The sequence below is a fragment of the Ambystoma mexicanum genome, chromosome 3p (genome assembly GCF_040938575.1).
Source record: "Ambystoma mexicanum isolate Mex_15411 chromosome 3p, UKY_AmexF1_1, whole genome shotgun sequence".
NCBI classification, from domain to species: domain Eukaryota; kingdom Metazoa; phylum Chordata; class Amphibia; order Caudata; family Ambystomatidae; genus Ambystoma; species Ambystoma mexicanum.
Window position 1 is genome coordinate 1,124,067,066 of NC_090925.1, and position 20,888 is coordinate 1,124,087,953.

At 44.6% G+C, this 20,888-nt stretch overlaps 1 protein-coding gene across 5 annotated transcripts in view; it reads right to left on the reverse strand.

Moving 5' to 3' along the window:
• Positions 1 to 20,888, reverse strand: part of RAD50 (RAD50 double strand break repair protein) — a 1,278,308-nt gene that overhangs the window by 754,006 nt on the left and 503,414 nt on the right. For all 5 annotated transcript variants that reach the window (XM_069652502.1, XM_069652503.1, XM_069652505.1 and 2 more), the window contains one exon: positions 17,707 to 17,900. In XM_069652502.1, the coding sequence (XP_069508603.1) occupies positions 17,707 to 17,900 (194 nt within the window). The remainder of the gene's footprint in view (positions 1 to 17,706; positions 17,901 to 20,888) is intronic.

The window sequence follows — 20,888 nt, forward strand, 5'->3', positions numbered from 1 at the left end:
CTTCATGCCTTCTTGGGGTTAACAGGATACTAACAGAGATGTATCCCTAATTATCCAAGTATCACCGCCAACCTAACAGACAAGTTGAAAAATGTGCAACTCCAAAAACTAACATGTAATCAAGAAGATCAGGAAAGTTTCAATAGTTTGAAAACCATCCTATGAGGTGAACCCATTCTTAAGATGCCAGACTAACAAGGAATTCCTGCTACAAACTGACACATGTAAAGTTGGGTAGGCAGCAGTCCTCTCACAAGAATACAAGAGAATGGAACATCCCATCTTGTAAGCAAGCCGGAAACTTTTTCCTAGGGAATGGTCCTATGCTACGGTAGAGCTGGAAGCCTTGGCATAAAATGGGCTGTCACACATCTGCGATAATATCTAACCGACATGAAATTTAGATTGCTCTCCCATCACTCCCCTCTAACCTGGATAAGTGTTCGAAAAGATACCAATGCCAGAGTAATGAGATGGTTCCTAGAAGTGCAACCATTCTGCTTTTCAGTAGAAAACCAAAAGGAACAATATAAGGGAATGTAGACTTGCTGAGCCATTTTCCCATCAATTAAGAAGAGGAAGCCACAGAGAGAATGGGAAGGGTGTGTGACAAATGTGTCCCTTCTCCCCAAATGAGGCTACAGAGGGGAGCCCGCTCCACAATACCCTACCCTAGGGGTAGAGGCAAGTGGAACCTCACCGGGAGAGACTCCCCCTTAGGGGACAAGAAACTCTCTACAGTGACAAAAACTGTGGCCTATATGATATGTTCTCCAACTCAGGAAATCTCCTTACATTCAAACTGCAAAGAAACAGTACAGGAATACCATTATTTTGATGAAAAGGGTGATGTCCCTTTAAGTAAAATGTACCCATCCACTGAGACGAGTATGCCTTACAACGTGATCTCATGTAATGGAAAGAGAGGAGAGCCAACGTCATCACAGGAAGGCCCCGAGAGATGAGACACTGCAGGAAGCAGGGATATGAGAGCCTGTGAGTTTCAAACTCGCTTTAGCAGAATGAGCGGAACACGAACGTTAGGGCATAGCTGCAAAGAGAATATTCAATCAGCCAGGAGCCCAAACACTAATGGTGGTGGAACCACAGTGATATGTCCATGGTGGACCAGTGGTCCAAAGAACATGACCCAGATTATTGTAGAAGAGGAGCCAAAAGCCACCCGATTTCACGCGATGGGGTCAGAATAACAAGACAAGACGAGAAGCCACCAAAGAACACAAAGCCACAAGAAACCCTCTACCCAAGACGGGAAAACACCAGTAGTTGAGAACTGACCAGAAAGATCTGAGGGTCCCACCCCCAAAATGCTCTCCAGTGTAGAGGAAGGTAACAGAGTACAGGAGTCCTCCTGAAAGGGATCGTTATATTCTAGCTGCAACTCGTCTCAGTATAAACTCACAAATATCATTTGTCTTACCACAAAGTGAAAGAGTGAACTTAAGAGAGATTATTGAGAAGGCAAAAAATGAGAGAACATGTGGTAGTGTGAAAACCATAACCTGGGAAAAGGGAAAAGACTAACAAATGCAAAGTGTGATTGTGAGAAAACTCAAAGAATAATCTATACGCCACTAGGGTGCACTACTAGATTTCATTTCTTAGAAAAAGGTTTTCTGAAATTTCTGCTTGTTAGAAAGAATATTTCAGGTGCCCAGGGTCCTCTATCACTACAGAGAAATCAATACATGATCATCAACAATTCATCAGTAACACTGATGTATAACCCAACAGAAGAGTGACTGGGTTATTCATCAGTGTTACTGATGTATTGATGATCAAGTGAGAAAACTCAAACCATACCCTGCGAAAAGAGAAAAGACTCTGCAATAAATGCAAAGTGTAATCGTGAGAAAATTCAAACCATACCCTGGGAAAAGGGAAGAGACTCTACAACCACACTTGCATTTATTTTAAAGTGTACCGTGGGAAAAGAGAATAGATCCTAAAGATATCCAGATAGACAGGTACAGACTGAACATACATGTTTCTGTTTTAATGTATTATATACTAATGAAGTTATATGTAAAAAGGAAGCAACTCGCTAATGATTTAGCAGTGTGTAGATTTTGCAAAATACTAGGTGTTATAGAACATTTTAAACATTTGTTGCTACATTGCCATGTACTGATGCCCCAGCGATTTGCACTATTTGGTAAATTTTTTCACAGTCTAGCGAGAGTTGATGTGGAGAGTCTTTGGTTGCATGTGTTAAGCAGGTGGCCTGTCTCCTTGTGGCGGTTGTGAGATTTTTTACATTTTGTAAGCTTTGTATATGGATTTATTTGAATAAAATGTAATTTTATATTTGGGATATGATTACTTTTTTAGGGAAATGTTCTTATTTTAGGTATTGTATTTAACTGAATTTTAAGAAGAATTTGTAAAATGTGATTGTGTGATTATATGAATTGTAAAGGTTTAAAATTGAGTCTTTTAAATACAATAACATTTTTTTAAAGATACGTATAGGGTGATACATCTACAAAAGAGATCGCAAGAGGGAAAAGGGACTTCTTAAATCCGTTGGAAGAATTACAGAGACTGATCAAGTAAATAACGACAAGATATTTGAAAGTTACATATCAAAAGGACAGAGGGATACTATCAGTATCCAAAGAGAAGGGGAGTCATTCTCCAAGCCTATGTTAGTTTAAATAGGGGTAGGGACAGTTAGGGTAGTTTTGATGGAGGACTTCTTTAATTTTGGACTTTTAAGACAGACTAACAAGCACCCTTCGTTTGTTAGGTAGGGAACTGCCATAATGATTGGGAAAGTTGGGCGTTAACCCGTATAATGTGAATAAAGAATGCTGATTCTGGGATATGAGAATCTGCAACTTCCTTCTGACTGGCCACAACCCATACACAATCATTCTGGAGGTCAAGACGGCATTAACTCTTTATTACAAGTATACCAAAGAATACAAAGAAGAGAAGTAACTGCTGCACTGAGTTAATCCGGGTGGAGAGCAGCATTCGCTTAAATAGACAGTTTGTTTACACAGCAAACTCAGAGGAAATGAAACTAGAGATATTTTGTCAAAATAGCTTAGACTGTGGTTTATTTTCGTGGCACATAAGATATGCAAGAGGCCGGTTAGTTTATCATATTGTCTGTATTTGTTAAAAGGCCTTGGGTTTGAGTCTTTTACTAATAAAGGGCCTTGTTTGCCTGCATTTTAGTAAACAGTGAGAGTAGTGCTATAAAAGCTTAGCACATGATAAGCAGGGTGTGGCAGCTAGCTCAGCCGGTTTCAGCCCGCTTCTTAAACACATAGCATAGGAGTGTATGAATGGCTGCAAGTATTGGGGGAGTGCTAGTCCCCCTCCATCTGCTCCAAGCCTTGTATAGGGCGTCTGAGTCATGCACTATGTTACCATGAGGCCTAGAAGCCTGAGCATTAGATGCATAATCACAGGACGCTGCAATCCCTCCTTGGACGCTAGTAGGCATCACATACAAACCCCATGCTATTATCGCAAAGATGTGTTCCATTTGGGACCCAGAAATCCACCAAGAACATTCAAAGTTGCAAGGACTATTGGGTCACGATATGACTCCCAACAGAAATGTTTACACTTGTACATTCAAGGATCTTTGTGCTTTTCTAAATAAGTGGCACCCTTTTGTTTCATAACTTTATACATGCTCATAAACATGTCTTTCTGGTCGAGTGAGAGACTTTCAGCAGTCTTGTTTATACAACAGTTTATACAGCACTTGATACATGAACAAATGAGAACAAATATTATAACCTGCACCATGTAAAACGGTTAATCCCACGGATCCCAACATTTCTGTACATCAGTTCCCTCTGTCTGCCCATGAGTAGAGGGCATATGAGTTCTATTACCATGAGGCCTTGAAGCCAAAGCAAAAGTGGCCTAAAATCAGGACATTACATATCTATACAGAGCAAAGAGGTCAGCCAAATAAATTGCTTAAGACTGCCTGTCCAAAGTTGACATCTCCCTTAGGCCTTGCATGCATTGAGTATAGTTTGCATAAAACATGGAGAGAAGCACACGAGGCTGCCCTGCAGAGGTCCTTCCGTAGAACATGCCACTGAAATGCTACCAACACAGATCTAGCCCAGGCTAAATGTGCATGCACACCTTTGAACAGTGATTTCTTTTGGATTGGGTAGATGTGCTTGATGCATTATACCAACCAATCAGTGTTGGAAGAATTAGGAGGGTCCAGTCCCTTCAATGCACCACCAAAAGCAACCAACAAGTGGGAGAAGACATGCAGTGTTTCATTCTTTGCATATAAAATGTTCCACCCTGCTAACATTCCGGTGATGTAACAATCAATCCGCATCAAGGATTAGGGAAGAAAAGTGGGAAGATCATTTCTTGGTTCAGATGAAAATTTGATACCGTTTTATGGAGAAAATAAGGATGTTTCCTAAGCACTAACTTGTCCTTGTGAAAGATTAGGTAAGGAAACTTGCAGTAAAAGGCATGCAACTCTCTTATCCTGAGAGCTCAAGTGACTGCCACCGAAAGGGCAGTCTTCCATGCCAAGAAACAGATCAGTGGAGGCCATGGGTTTGAAGGGTTTAGCTGTCAAGGTGGAAAGCATGATGTTCAATTCCCACTTATATAGAGTTTCCTGGACTGCATGAAAAAGCATTTGATTTAGAATGCCTCTTTATAATTTGATTTTAGAGGCAAAAGGAATTAATCTGCTGACTAGCTCTCTATGCTAATGGCAGCCTGATACGTAATCTAGTTTAATGCTCAATATGCAGATGACCCACAGCTTTACCTAAATATCAATTGCATCAACAGCCATCGACCCAAGCACTGTCTGTTTCTTAACCAAGCCTGGGTGTCAATTGCCTACCTGAAGCTCCACCCGAAAAAGTCCAAATTAATTCTCCTCGGAAACCCAAGCAAGCATGCCCAAGTCAATTGCTTGCTGACTGAGTGACAAAGCTCAACAGATTCATGCCTAAACTCTCAACCAATGCCAATTTACTTGGCCTTACCATATACTGACCTCACATTTAAAACACCAGAAGACCAAAGCAATAAGGTACTAGCTTGCACTACTCCGCACAAATCAAGACCTTTATTGCTCGTCCCAGTTTCAGAACAGTTGTCCAAGCCATGGCCATTTTCCACATTATATGTGCCAATGCTTGCCCTAATTGCAGGAGTCACAATTGCTGCTTTGGCCCCTCTGAAATCTGCTCAGCACGCTGCTTTACGCTTTATCATAGGACTACGAAAATAAATTGCCCATGGCCATTTGCACGTATGACTGGCGTACCTTTTAGAGCACAGTAAATGGTTCTAATTTTGACAAGCTAATTGTGGGCGCCTCAAAATCAGACTGGCAAACATACACCAGGAATACAATAGGAGTTGAACCACTGCATATTGCACATCATGCACCTATTGTTGCAAAATGGAGTCTTAGGGACTCCTATTCTGTCATACTAAAGATCATTGTCTCCACCAAATCTAGAGCTTGCTGCCCAAATGGAATTTCCAACGCCCTCTTTATACTGAATCCCAAGCTATGCGCCATAGTGACAGGGGAATTTTACCAAAGAGCTGGATTGACAGTATCATCATTTCGGTCCATAAGAGAGGTCCACGATCAGACCCTAAAAACTATTGAATTCTTGACATGCTTGATGCCCCCGCTCAAATCTTTGCTTGCAATCTGTTAACACATGGGTAGAAGAGCCTAAGAAATCCTCCTGTTTAATCAAACTAGGTTCTGTAAAGGAAACTCTACTCTTGACAATAATTTGGCACTCAATGTGTCGAGAGTGCCTGGAGTTCCTGATGACAATCCATCTACGTTGCCCTTCATTGGCTGCTCCTTGGCCTTTGACACAGTGAAGAGAGAGGCTCTCTGGCGTAAACTGAACAGTTGGGGATCTCACCTGGACGTTTAACTATGATTATTGCACTGCGCATTGAGACCTCTGTCGGAGTTAGGCTTTCGACTTCTGGCCATCTCACAGATCCTATACGTACATATATAGGACTTAAGCAGGGGTGCATCATGTCACCACTACTGTTAAAGCTCTATCTGGCAGATTTACCAGAAGCTCTCACTGATGATATCACCTAACCCCTAGACTGGGCTAGACACAACTAAAATGGCTAGGGTATGCAGATGACCGATTACTAGACTACCCTCCTAGGGGATTACAATCTTCCCCAAGATCCCTTGCCTCATATTCCAATGCTAATGGCCTAAAGGTTAATACTCAAAAAATCTAAAATCATGATTTTTGAGGCAGGTCTTCATAGTAATATAAATAACTTTGCCTGGAAAATAGAGAATTCCAACTTGGAAGTAGCACCTCACTAACCCTAATTGGGTGTTACCAACTATAAACTAAAATGGACAACTCATATTGATGACCTTTTTCTTTCCATTTGTCAGCTCTTGGGCAGCGCAAAACTTTGTCCTACGACATGGGGGCTACTGCTTAAAAGCTATCACTATGAAATTGTTACATACAATTCTATATGGCTCTGTAATTTTGCCTCAGAATCATATTTATACATTTACACAGATTGAGAGCCTTTCTCTGAAAACGCTATTCAGTTTTCCTACATGATTCCATTTTGAATATCTATTGATGGACTTCGGGATTAACAGGGTTTCCCCCTGCCTAACTAAACGCTGATTATCTCTTTAATGGCACAGAATGAGCTCCACTTCAACACCTTACTAAACGTAATCCAAAATTGTAATCGGACATCATTTATTGGAGCCCAATCCTTGAATCTTGCTGTGCTAATACAAGAATGTGGGAATCACACCAAAAGACAGAAGAAAAAAAAAGAACGAACAGATGGTTTGCCCAAATTCGGTATAGCTAGAAAGACTGAACCCAAAAATACTAAATTAAGTGAGCTAGGGTTGCGGGGGTATCCCCTGGTCCCCTAGTTTAGTATTTTCAGGTTCGGGGGTGTCCCCTGTATACAGGAAAAAAAAGCGGGTGACAAAAAAAAAAAAAAAAAGAAACAAAAAGCTCGAATTGCAAAATGCGGCAAAGTGGGCCTCAGTATTTTGCAATTCGAGCTTTTCGTAATATATGATCACGTACATTCAAGAACGTGATGTCTCAAGTGATAGACATAGTACTTCATTAGGAGTGTGGCGGTCCGGAAATAAGGGTGCCGGTAGCAGCGTACCGGCACCCTTTCCGGACCACCATACTCTGACTCTGCGGGTGGGGGTCGTTACGACCAGCAGGTCTGATCTGCTGGGCGCAATGGCCCCGGACGGCAGAGTTTTCACTGGTGCTTCCGTGAACCCATTCCTGTGGAGTCCTATGGATCTCCACAGGGATGGGTACTAACCGAATCCGCCGCCTGATATCCCGGGCCGCCGGGACTTGTTATGTCCCGGTGGCACTGGGTTATCATGGGGCGGCTTCAGTGTTATGAGGACGGTGGCAACCCGCAGGTGGTCTCAGCAAGTTACCGCCGTCCTCGTAATGAGGCCCATAATCTAGACACTTATTGTTAACTGGTCTAATGTTAAAGGGCCTCATTACACGATAGGCAGTAACCATGGCGCTATTAGCGCCATGGTTGCCGCCGGTATTTTACCGTGTCCGCCTTGGTGGATGGCGGAATTACTGCCCTACACCAAGGTGAGCGGGGGCGGTAATTCCACATTCACCAAGGCACTTCCCCATTCCCATTTTTGCCCCCATAGGGCTCAATGGGAATGGGGAAGGCGCTAATTACGGAACCGCAAATTGCGGTACCGTAATTAGCACCAAGGTCCCTTTGCGGCACCCTACTTTAACGGCTGGTAAAACCAGCCGTTAAGGTCGGGTCCCGCAAAGGGAACTCGTAGTAAGGCGGTAAGGGTTTACCGGTACCCTTACCGGTACCGGTAAACCCTTACCGCCTACCGTGTAATGAGGCCCAAAGTCCTCATCAAAAAAGAAACTACCAAACTATCAAGACCAACTAGAGATTCATCTAGGTTTCAAATATTTGAGCAGGGATTGCTTATTCGCCTTAACTACATGCAAAACTATCCTGTGTGATGAATCAAAGGTATTCGTCCCTTTTCCCCAGGGTTGAGCCACCCCCTTTGGGTCTAGGGAGGTGAGCCCGCTCCGCAAGACCCTCACTAGGAGTCTGGGCAAGTGGGACCTCACTGGAAGAGACTCCCCCTTAGGGGACAATGACTCATTCAGACAAGGAAATCTCTAGACACCTACTGTATCTGCATTTATGGGACTGTCTTCCATAAAGAATATTGAATGCTCCTTCTATATGGCTTCAGACAATCTTGAAGTAAACAAGCCTTCCAAAGGAAAAGAGAATATCTCTTTAAGAAGAGATCTGTATATAACTGGGACAAGTGGATGACAAGAAGAGAGCACAGTGCACAGGGGAAACACCCTGACTAAATCACGACTTGGAAAGGAGGACCGGGAGGAAACCGCGGAACCCGCAACAGCTCAAAAAGCGAAGAACACCAGCTCAAGACACCAGAGGCCCGGCGAAGCACACAACAGAAAGCGGTTGTGAGAATAGGGAGAGAAAACCTCTCTGATGTGGCGACGTGAACACGACCATGCCGTGGTGGGCCAGGCCCCAGTCTAACAACACAGAGACCACTGCAGCAGGGAGCGCCGACAGATTCCACCCACCAGCATCCCTCAACCACAGCATCTGACTCTTACAACTGGATTTCTATTCTCTGGCCTAGTGAACAGATGTATTGAAGGACACCCCCATCTGTAGCGAACCCTTTTCTGAGCTAACCAGTTGGTCAGGGGTCTCATAAGCCTCCTCCTTTGGATTGTCCACAGCAATATAATCACAATCCCCTCATGCAACAATATTGAAAGGAAAGGCAGTGATTTGTATTTGCAATGGTAGTTCACAAAAAATACAACTCTTAACTTGAGAAGTCCAACCCCAAGTTGTTTGGGCCCTTGCCCAAAGTTCACAACGTTTCCAGACAATTTTGTAAGCTGGGAGAAAGTTAGGGGGAGCGTCTTGTTGAGGGGAAAAGATTTCCAGAAGATAGATTCAATAGTTTACTGGGGAGTAAAACGGTTCCCTACTTCTGGAGGGCTTTCAGCAAAAAGTATTGCCAAAGGTAAACAATGGTAACACTTTTAAAAGTTAGGGGAGATCGAGGTGCAGGTAAGTAAGGCATGCCCATAAAAGGATTTTCCTGACCTGGCAGGGCGGGAAGGAGGCATAGGGACAAGACAACCAAGTAACCAACAAAAGAGCTTGTGGCACAGCATGTTGGGACACTGGCCACAGTCTGTAGCCAAACGCAGTAAAAGCAGTAAGTCTAACAAAAAAAGACAGTAAAAACTATGAAAATGTAACTGCTGCTACCAGCTTGTCCTTCGGCATCTCTAAAAGTAACCAAAAATCCTCAGAGCGTTAGTCTAGGGTGTTCCAAAAAGTTACCATATTACACTGCATTGGAAGATGCATTGTGCAATGATAAAAAGTAACCAAAACAAGTAACAAAATGAAAAAGACTAAGGGAAACAGTTTCTCGGTACTGACAGTCTGAAGGACTACTCAGTTTCCCCATACCAATCAGCAAAAGGCCAGTGGAGTGAAGCATACAGCTTCACCTCATGGCAAAAAGTCAGGTCAGAGGTCAAAACAAAAGCATAAGGTTTGGTGGTCCATAGAAATGGAGGGGAAGTTGCCTAAAATAAATCTTTCCTAACACTCGCCCCCCCCCCCCCACACCCAAGACTAGGATGGGTCTCTTGTTCCAGTCGGTTATCCCAGTTGGACAGCTCATCAGCATTGCAACGTTTGGGATCTGGCATATGCTCAATAGTGAAGTCAAAGTCCTGAAGACTCATGGACCACCTGAGCAACTTTGGATTCCCTCCCCTAATGTCCATGAACCACTTCAAAGGCTTAGGGTCAGTATGCACAGTGAAGTGAGTCCCATGGGGGTAACTCCCTAAGGCTTCAGGCAATGGAAAAACATTTTTATTTTCCACATGTGTCCACCTGAGTTCTCAACTCTTAAACTGTAAGCCGATACAACATATTGGTAGTTCCTCACCTTTGTCATTAAGCTGTGATAGTTTTGCACCTATCCCAGTGTCTTAGCATCTGCCTGCACTATGAATGGTCTCTTGTAGTCAGATGCCCCAGAGAGCAGGGGCCTGGCAAAGGGAACCCTTCAGGCCTTCGAAGACTTTCTCACACTCCATAGACCAAGAAACTAGCTCAGGCCTTCTGGCAGTAGTGAGGGCAATCAGAGGAACAGCTATATGGTAGTAGTCTGCCACACAGTTCCTGTATTTCCCAGTGAGGCCCAGGAAAGTCCTTGTTTGGGTAGTAGGGTTGCCCAGTTCTGTACAGTGTGTACTTCACTGAGAATATGTTGAGTCTTGCCTCCACTCACACCAATGTTAGCCACTGAGTCCAATCTAATCTGGCACTTGGTTGCCTTCATAGAAAGGCAGGCCTTGTATCACAATCCTCATATGTTTCATATGTTCCTCCCAAGTGGGGCTGAAGACTGCTATTTTACCCAGAGATAGGGTATAGAAATAATCTGTCCCATTCAGAACATACTTGATCATTGGAAAGTGACAGGTGCAGTCTATAACTCAGAAAACATAACACTCTGGTTAAGGTCTGTAGTTGTAGAAACTGTTGTCTCCTACTTGGCATTTACTGAAAGGGATATTTTGCAATACAATGCAGAGAAGTCAAGTCAAAAATGCTAATGTACTGGGAAGGACTTGGATGGTCCAACAATTTTGCTTTATTTGCCAGAGGGTGAGAATCTGTCATGGTGACAGCATCCTGAGCTCTAAAGTACAAGCATGATCCTCAATTACAAGTAAGCGTGGTAGCTCAGGAGTCCGATAGGATCCAAGATTTTCTGGAAGTCCCTCTTCCAGGACTGGTTTATGGACTTGGCCAAGTACCTCAACAGGTTGTAGGTAGGGCAGGGGTACTATTGTCCTTCACCCTACCTCTTCTTCTGACTCCTTGAGCCTTGGGTGTCCCCATGGGCTTAGGCTTCCCCCTTCGGCCTGGCTAAGGCAGCCTGATACTGAGAACCTAGTGCGAGAAGGGCCTGGAGAGGGTCTATCAGGACACAAGTCTTGAAGACTGATCCCACCCAGGACTCGTCAAAGAACTTCTCTCCTAACACTGCAAGATGCCCTGGCAATTTCACTACTCACAGCTGTAATGATAGGCAATTTTGGGAAGTTGAGAGAGGGCCTCTCAGCCAACCGAGTATAGCCTACAGGATCTCTGGCAAGACCCTTTGGGTTTACCTAAAGGGAAGCTACTTTAGTATGACTGGGCCCAGTGATCCTAGCAGTAGAGGCTCTTACACCTGCTACCTGCAAACTATCCTCAGGGGAAAAATAAGCAAGCCAAGCCCCTTCTTTCCCTCACAGGGGAGGGGCAGAGGCTGAAGAGGTGCCGGCAGACTACAAGTCGCCAATGCAGGTGAGAGCAATTCTGCACGCACCGAGGGCAAAAAAGTGAGAGGACCCATTCCTGCGATAAGTGGCAGGCTAGCGGTACATCTGGGGAATTGGCAAGACAGTACTGCAGACCCTTGGGTTCTGGAAGTAGTGCAGGGCTTTCACTTAGAATGTTTTAAAGAGCCCATTCAAGAGAAATCGCTGAACCCGTTCATCCTGTTAGAAGAGGAGCAAGGGTTGATGGACAGAGAGGTCTCAGAACTTCTAAGGAAAAGAGCAATAAGCTTGGTCGATCATGGGCCACACAGCTTTTTAAGCAACCTTTTTCTTGTGAAGAGGAAGCAGAAGGTCAGCCGGTGATCGATCATAGAAGCCTCAATTCCTTCCTCATTTACTGCCACGTCAAGATGGAGTGAATCCATCTCCTGCGAGATATTCTTCAGAAGGGAAACTGGTTAGCCTGTATAGACTTGCAGCATGACTATCTGGCGGTGCCCATACATGAACCACACCGGCAGTTCCTTCAATTCTGCTGGCAAGGTCGACTGTAGGAGTTCACCTGTCTCCCGTTCGGGCTATCCTTGGCGCCTTGGTGTTTTTCACTAAGCAACTCAAACCAATAGTAACAAGGCTATGCGAGCAACGAGTGAGACCAATCATGTATCTCAACAACTTATGTCTCATGGCGCAGGATCCGAGTCACTTCCAGGAGCAAGTGTCTCTGGCGACAGGGCTCCTGGAGGATTTAGTATTTCTCATGAACTGGGAGAATTCCCAGACCAGGTCAGCACAGAAAATAGAATTTCTGGGGTTTGTGATAAACTCAGAGCAGGGGACTCTGGCCCTACCCATACAGAAGGTCAACCACATCAAAAAGGAGATCTAGCCGGCCCTGGTCTAAGACCAGATATCCATAAGGGATTTAGCAAGGTTAGAACGCCGTTTGGCCTCCTACATCCAAGCAATCTTCCCAGAGCCACTGCACTACCGTGCCATCCAGCGCCGAAAGATTCAGCATCTCAGGTGAGGTTTGTTTTACGAAGAAGCACTGAAGTCGCACGAAGCAAGGACAGAGTTGTTCTGGTGGTTCCAGCATATGGAAGCGTGGAATGGGAGGGCCATCTTTCAGGTCTTCTCCAGGTCTGCTGATTGAGTCGTATGCCAGTCGCAGGGGATGGCGAGACCGCTGCAGAGAAATCTTGATTGGGTGGGGAGGGGTTTGGAGGTCCTGGTCCTCAGAGGAGTCCAAGCTCCACATCAACAGTCTACAGCACTTAACAGGCTCCTTTGCGATCAAGTGTGTTACCCAGGACAGAGTGCAAAGGCTGCATACTACTGAAGTTGGACAACATCTCAGCTACGCGGTACATCAACTGACTGGGAAGAAAGAAGTCCATGTTGCTAGCGTAGCTGGCTAAGGATTTCTAGCACTTCTGCCTGGAGACAGGTCTGAGTGTCGCTGCGTAGTATTTTACCGGAGCAGTCAACCTTGTGGCAGACGAACTCCAGGCCTTTCAGGGACTCCAGCGACTGGAGGTTGAACAATTCAGTTTTCCTAAGGATGATGCAGCTGAAAGGTCCTTGCGAGACGGATCTCTTTGCGTCCAGACTGAATCACCAGCTGGATCGCTGGAGGCCGGATCCCGAAGCAGCGGCCACAGACTCCTTCCTGCAACAATGTGGGCCTTGCACAGACTACCTCTTCGCCCTTTGCATTGATCGCAAGACACTGGCACATGCGAGACGCCAGCAAGAAAAGCTGTTTCTGGGTGATGCCAGCATGGAAGAGTTCGGCTTGGTTCCTGGATCTGCAGGAACAATCTTGCGACACCCCATTTCTTTTCACGAACCGGGAAGACATCCTGCTGGACCTGACGGGGCTCCCTCACCCCCTGGTCCTTCAGGGAACGCCAAGACTGGTAGCTTGGGTGAATTCAAGAGTACCTGGAGAAAGCCAGGGCTTTCGGGAGAGGCTGACTTTTTCGGGGAGTCCTGGGCCCCTAAGACAACTAAATCCTACAGAGTGGTTTAGAGTAAATGGCATAGTTGGTGTCTGTCTAGGAACGTGCCCCCTGCTACTGCAGATGTAATCCACGTGGTGAATTTCCAAGCAGGCTTGGCCACGCAAGGCCTACAGGATGGTGAATAATTTCAGATCACCATTTCAGCAGGTCATGAACAGGTTTGGGGCATGCCGATTGGCGAGCATGCCCTAATTACTAGGTTACTGAAGGGTGTGAGTCATCCGTCAGCTGGCACCTAAGTATTTGCGTCTGTGGGACGTGAACGAAATCCTCCGGCTTCTGCTAAGCTGGCCAAACAATGATGCGTTGACTAGAAAGGCTGTCAGTAAAGTTAGCAACGCTTTTATGCTTGCTAACCGGTAAAAGAGTGTCAGACTTTGGCGATCAGAGATAGACATCAAGTATTCTTCACAGGAAGCAGTTACGTTCCACATCATGAGAAGAACCAACACAATTAAAACGGCCACCTCCTCCACCTTCCCGGATCAGCCTAAACTCTGTCAGGAGTCTGAAAGTGTATGAAGTAAAAATTGCGGATATCAGACCCGCCGGAGAAAGCCAAGTGTTCAATGCTCTTCGGAAAACCTTTAAGGCAGTGTCCAGAGCCACCTTAGCAAGGAGGGTCAAGTGGGCCATGCAACAGGCAGGAATAGATATATCCTGCTTCAGGGCACATTCTGCGCGATGGGCTATGGCTTCTAAGGCCTTTGTCAGTGAAGCCCACTTGCAGGACATTCTTAAGACTGCAGACTACTTTTAAGACCTTTTACTTCAAGCCGATCGACCAAGTAGCCTCATTGGTGGCAAGTAAGCTTTGAACAAGCATAATAAAAGCCTTCGGTCTTGACATAGAATCCAGATTTTCCATACTAACGGTGAGGAAAATCATGATTCTATTAAAGACACAGAGAAAGTATTATCCCACCTGCGCAACCGCCTAAAAAATAGACAGAGCATGCGCTTTGAGGCAAGGCAGAAGAGTGCAGCTGCAGGAAGAGCTAGAGGCACGGCCAGAGGAGGAGCAGGGCACAAACTTGTTTGTGATTGCCAACTCAGAGAATTAATATGAGCATGGTTTGTGTTTGTGGCCTGTCATTCCAGGTGCGGAGGCCAACCCGGCAGGCTCCTGAGAGGTGTGAAGAATCAGAGGTGATCCTCCCAAAGACCCTGGCCTGGGACCCTTCTCATGTGGCCAGGGAAAAGCAGACACTTCCTGATCCTGACCGGGGGGTGGGGGGGGGTAAGGGGTGTGGAGCTTCTGCGGGAGGATCACATGAGGGGACAAGTCAGGAGAATTGGGAGAACCCTCTAACCAACTTACCTAATGATCCCACAGTCTTAATGGCCTATTGTAAAATTGAAGCCTTTGATGTAAAAGGGAACAAGAACTTTAGGGGCTTCAAGTTCTATAATGCTCAAGGTACTTACACAAGGAAGAAGGGCTCAGAGGTGCAGAACTGCTGTGTGCAGTCTAGTGGTTGTAACAACCCACAGCAGGACTTTTAAATATGTACAGCCCCATCAGGTGCAGGCCATTAGAAGAAGACAGCAGCAGTGGGAGCAGCAGAAGCAGAAAGAAGACGACACTGGGGCCGCTGCTATGTTTCCAGTGGGATGCGGTGCTGGGAGAGTCGTAGGAGTTGGGAAATGGAAGTGCAGAGATCGTGCATCAGGAAGCAGTGCGGATACTGGCTGTCCTGTGGAAGAGAGGAGCTCTCCTAATTATGTGCCTTGCTCCGGTGGCTGGCGTACACCAGACTATGTGAGGGGCGAAGCAGGCTCCCTGTGCAGAAGGGGCAAGCACCGGAAGTGTGACCGCAGTCGTCAGTCACCCAAGTCCCGATGAGAGAAAAAGTTGAAGTAGCAGCGGGTCGAACCAAAGCGCAGGGAAAGACTGGTGTGTTGGTTTTTGTTAGGTAGCCCCAGGGCTCTCTGCAATATACTGCTGAATGAAATAAGCCTTTTGAATATCGAACTAATAAATTAAAGCATTTTTGGAGAAACACTTACATTGAGAGAGACACAGTGAAGAAAGATTGTTGCCATCATTGCCAAAGTAAAGAGCGGGCAATATTTGAACAAGATCACTAACATTGCCTAAGCCAAAGAAAGGCAATTATGAATAAAAGAGAATCCCGTTTCCCTAGTAGTCTACAAAGAAGGAGATTACCTGAAAGGGAAGATGACAACCAGCATTGCTTAAGTCAAAGAAGGGCAATTAAAAATAAAAGGGGCAACAGCTTTCCTAAAGAGGAAACCTTGAACAAGGGGCATTACCAGCAGTTAAATGATTTGCTAGAAGGAAGTCAAAGGTGGCAGGAGAGAAGCCCCCTTTGTAGAAATCATCAATGGGGAGAGGAATGTAACATGTGACAAACAAATCAGTGGAACAAACAGTTTTGATGTGTATTGTACCCTTATGAAAAAAGTTGTGAACCTAAATGTTGGTGAAAGTTAAAAACTTTACTAAAGTTTTGAAGCAAGCCTCACCACAGAGTACTGGTAGGAGTTTTATCCTGCAGGCGAGTTTACCAGGAAAGAGACTATTAGTGGTTGGTCCTGGCAGGTTACTGGGCCAGGAAGAAGGCATCGAAGTACTGCATTGTGGTGGATGGTTGTGGTGGAAAGTAAGTGGCAAGTCCACTAATGTGTTATGATGAACTGTGGAAAACCCATCCTGACAAAACATTGGGCCTCATTACGAGTCCGGCGGTAACTGTGGCTGAAATTTCGGCAGGTTACCGCCGGACTCTTATTACCATTCCGCCTCTGTGATTCCCGGAATTACCGGGGCATTACGACCCCGGTGACCCAGGAATTCCGGAGGCGGAATTCGGTAAATCCCCATTCCCATTGAGTCCTATGGGACTCAATGGGAATGGGGAAGTGGAAACACCGGCACCATCTCGTGATGGTGCCGGTGTTTCCACGTCCGCCTGCAGGCGGGTGGTGTTAAACCCGCCAGGTCAGACCTGGCGGGAATGACACCCCCGCCTGCAGAACTCGAGATCACCCGGTATGGAAACAACGGTGGCAGCGGATTTACCGCCGTTATTTCCATACCGGGTGACTCATAATGATGCCCATTGCTTAGTGCTTAGGAAGATGAAATGTGAAAATGGTCATTTTTAAATAAATAATTTTTTTGAAGAGTGATACATCTTAATTATCTAATCCAAGTGCCAAGTGAAAGGCCTATGCAATGAAAGCTTTGTGTTGCATTTGGAGCAGAACGTGGCTATTGAAAAGAACTTGATTGGAAAATCCTGCAGTAATCCTGGGGAAGGAGATCTGACCCAGGTTATAAGGATACACGTTTACAAAGTTTGTTTGAATATAACTGTTATTTTGTTGGGTTTGACTGTCCATATGATAGCTGTATGATTTTGTTGTGTGAATAACTGTGAGGGACAGATACCTTTTGATATTAGAGTGTTTTCCTTCAGTCTTAGTTTAACAGGCAGGGAAATTCTTGTTCGGCTAGGGAAAGTGAGGCGTTTTTCTCACCCTTATAATTTGATAAAATGGCCACTTGTGCAAAAACAATCTACTTCTTCACCTCGCATTTCTGACCCCTTGCAGAGGACCCATGGATAAGGGCAGGCGGAAGACAGCAGATCCCTACAGGGATCCTTAAAAGGTGTGGTCATTCCAAGTTCTGGTTTACCGTTCTATTCAAGGTTAAGCATTGAATCACTGCAAGGAGGCAGCAAAATAAAGAGGGAGTATTTAGGAGGACTCGTGAGGTAATGGGAGCCTAGCGTAATGATTGGTGGACTGCGTCATGTGACATACCTTGGAGCATTTGAGTTCAAACTGCAAAGACTACATATTCTAGTAAATTGTAGTTCTTATTGAGTCTGGGGTAAAAGTTTGTTGTGTTTGTTGCTTGAGTTTGTGAAGTAAAGAGTAGGTATAATACTTTGCCTCTGTGCATTTACTAGAATCATGACTTTCCTGAACACTAGTATGGAAATTCTGGATAATGATCAGGATTAATAGTGTATTTACCATTCAAATAATGTCCCTGATCGAGGGTCAGACGCTCACCATATCCACAGATGACATAACAAACATTGCAACTCATGTTTGGCAAGTTTATATAGAAGAGATTTGTATCAGGTCGTACTTTTCTGAAAACAAGAAAAGCACTGCTAGCAATTTCACACCTAATTAGTGACCAAACTGATTAAGTAAACACGGGTCATTACCATCATCTGGTTTGCAGATGCCTCTTCTCGCTCTTGTCTTTCCTTCACCAGTGCTTGGAAGCTGTCCCTCTGCCGATCATTAAATGGAACACGCTCATAACCATCGAATTCTAGCTCTGCAGCCAAATCTTGGATCAAGGAATCCCTTTTCTTGATATTCTGCTGATGGCGATCAGCTTGCAACTGCAGCCGCCCTACACAGAAGTTGGAGAAAAAGGATAACATGCTTGGTTCTATGTTAAAATTAACTGTGCCGATTAAAACATTAATAGAGGGGCTTTCTTTAATTTGGAAAAATGACATTAAGGTTCAAACTTTAATTTAACAAGAATAGTAAAAGCTAACAGTTTTGGCTTTTGTATAGGCAATCGCCAGGCACGGGCATCAAATGTTCTGGCACTCTTCCCATTTGTCAGCTGTTACCACATTATGGTCAGTTAGCAAAATCATTTGCCATGTATTGACATGATCTGCCAAGGTGCTCAGATTACATGTATGTTGTATTGTTACTATCGCCCCCCCTGAATGTCCCACATGCATTTCGTTAGGTTATCCTCGGATTCTATGGTATTGCAGAGGCTGAACTGATCATGGAGGGAACAAACTCTGGAACTTGCCCAATAAACCTGTGTTGGTACACATCAATGCAAGCTGTGGTCTTTGCAAGGGTGTAGGTTGTGACTGTGGGCCATCCCAAAAGTGTCTTTACTGATTTAGAACTAAAAGTGTGTCGTTTTGGAGTGTATTTCTGAGTTGCTTTTATATTGCTCCCTTCTGAAGAAGGCTTACTCTAACTGACTGATAAATAAATTAATTATTGTTTATCCAAGAAACCTTGTGTGTAAGTGTTTATTTGAATACTTGTCACTGTGAATCTATGTGTAACTCCCCTACAGCTCACGTTGACCCCTCTTGAGATAAGTAAATCAATTGAGCACAGTGATTAAGTTCCTCTTTTTTTGTAAGGGGGCAAGGGTATGTGAGGAGTATACTATGAACACAAGCAAAAATATACCACTTGCTACCCAACTTCCCTACACACTGTCAGAGGGATGAGAAATCTTGTAAGTGTTTGTTATATACACTGAACTGCATAAATCACATGGACATAGGTATCAGCAACAAAGACAATTTTAGTACATCTTTAAATTGTTAAAAAAGACCATCTGTCAAATTCATCTACCGATGATCTGGCTAAAAGACAAAATACAAATACATAAATGCTCATGGGTCAGGGTTTTCTAACATCTTTAAGAAATGTGGTCAAGATCTCAGTCTTGTCTGTTTTTTACGGTGTGTTGGAAACAGCCAATTGCAACAATTAAACTTAGCTATTATCTAGTTTGGCAATTGTGATGTAAGTATCAAAGTGATTATTTTGAAAAACATGATATCCTTTCTAATATCATGGCACGTCTACACCAATTTGTGTTTCAGGAGAAAGACAACTTCCCAGCTGACATATCTTTATATGGAAAGTGTAGTCTGACCCCTTCTTCAGGACGATGTTATTTTTTCAGAGACACGGTCAGTAATGTGATCAGCATGTACTGCCTACAAACATAAATACAAATAACAAACTGTTAATAACCTATGGATCAAGTGACCGTAATTGTTTATAATGCAGTGCAAGAGATCAGCACCCTACTGACCTGCTACTTACATAGCTTTCTTCTACGTGTGGAAGTCTAGATTCAGAATTCGGCCTCGTCACTTTGCCTCAGTAATTCATTCTATACTGTAAAGTATATAGAAGAACAAGTTACTTCTTACCTTGTAACGTTCTTTCGACGGGATGTTCCTCCGACGTATTCCTCATCTTAGATATATCCTTCCAGCTCTGCTGGCCTCGGAAAAATTTTTCAGTAGAGGGCGCTGCGCGTCGACGTCCCTCGAGTCGATGTCCCTCGACAGCCGCCGTATCGACGCTCAACGTCATCCTGCCCATAAAGGCCGCGCGCAGCGTCCGTTGCTCAGTTCCGTTTTGAAGCCCACAGTATTACTGTCTGGACTAGACTAATCACCCTGAAGGAGCGTAAGCTGCAACAACAAGGGAAGTAGAACTGCGGGGATGGATGGGAGGGTCGATGAGGAATACGTCGGAGGAACATCCCGTCGAAAGAACGTTACAAGGTAAGAAGTAACTTGTTCTTCGAAGGGATTGTGTCCTCCGACGTATTCCTCATCTTAGATAGGCTCCCATAGCAGTATTCTATATTCGGAGGAGGGAGTACTGACTTCATGCTGTCTTCTATTGATGAATAGAATGTAGTACAGCCCTTCCAAACCTAGTCTCTTGACTAGAGGAGGAATCCAGATTGTAAAAACGTGAAAAGGTATGGACAGACGACCATGTGGCGGCCGCACAGATGTCTTTAACCGGCACGCCTCTTTTGAGGGCCGATGAAGCTGCAATACCTCTGGTCGAATGAGCCCTAAGGTTTTGAGGGGGCTCTTTCCCTGCCAGTTTATAACATTCCAGAATGGCTAGAATGATCCATCTGGAAATGGTCTGTTTAGTTATAGGTAACCCCAGCTTGTGACCTGCGTAACCTACAAATAGCTGGTCTGCCTGTCTTATCCTGGTTAGTCTACTAATGTAAAAACTTAAAGCCCTCCTAGGGTCTAGTCTGTGTAACCTCTCTTCCTCTTTCCCCGGGTGAGGAGAAGGATAGAAAGATGGCAGGGTAATCTTCTGAGAGATATGGAACTCAGAAACTACCTTTGGGAGGAAATTAGGCTTCACTTGTAGGACAACCTTGTCTTTGTGAAATATTGTATGAGGGGGTTTACAAGAAAGAGCTTGTAATTCGCTCACCCTTCTAGCAGATGTGAGTGCTGTTAATAAAACAGTCTTAAGGGTAAGGAATCTTAACGAACAAGAATGGAGAGGTTCGAAAGGTGTACCCATCAGGAAAGTTAGTACTAAGTTTAAATCCCATAGGGGAACTTGGAATGGTCTTGGGGGATAAACATTGGTTAACCCCTTTAGAAACTGTATTACCAAGGGTAATTTGAAATAGGATGGCTCCTCCGCAGTCCGCTTAAAGATAGATAGCGCTGCGAGATAGCCCTTAATGGTACCAACTTGAAGGCCTGAATTTGCCAAATATAGTAAGAAGGACAAAACCATTGGAGTACCACATGAAAATGGGTCGATATTCTGTTCTCTACACCAGCTG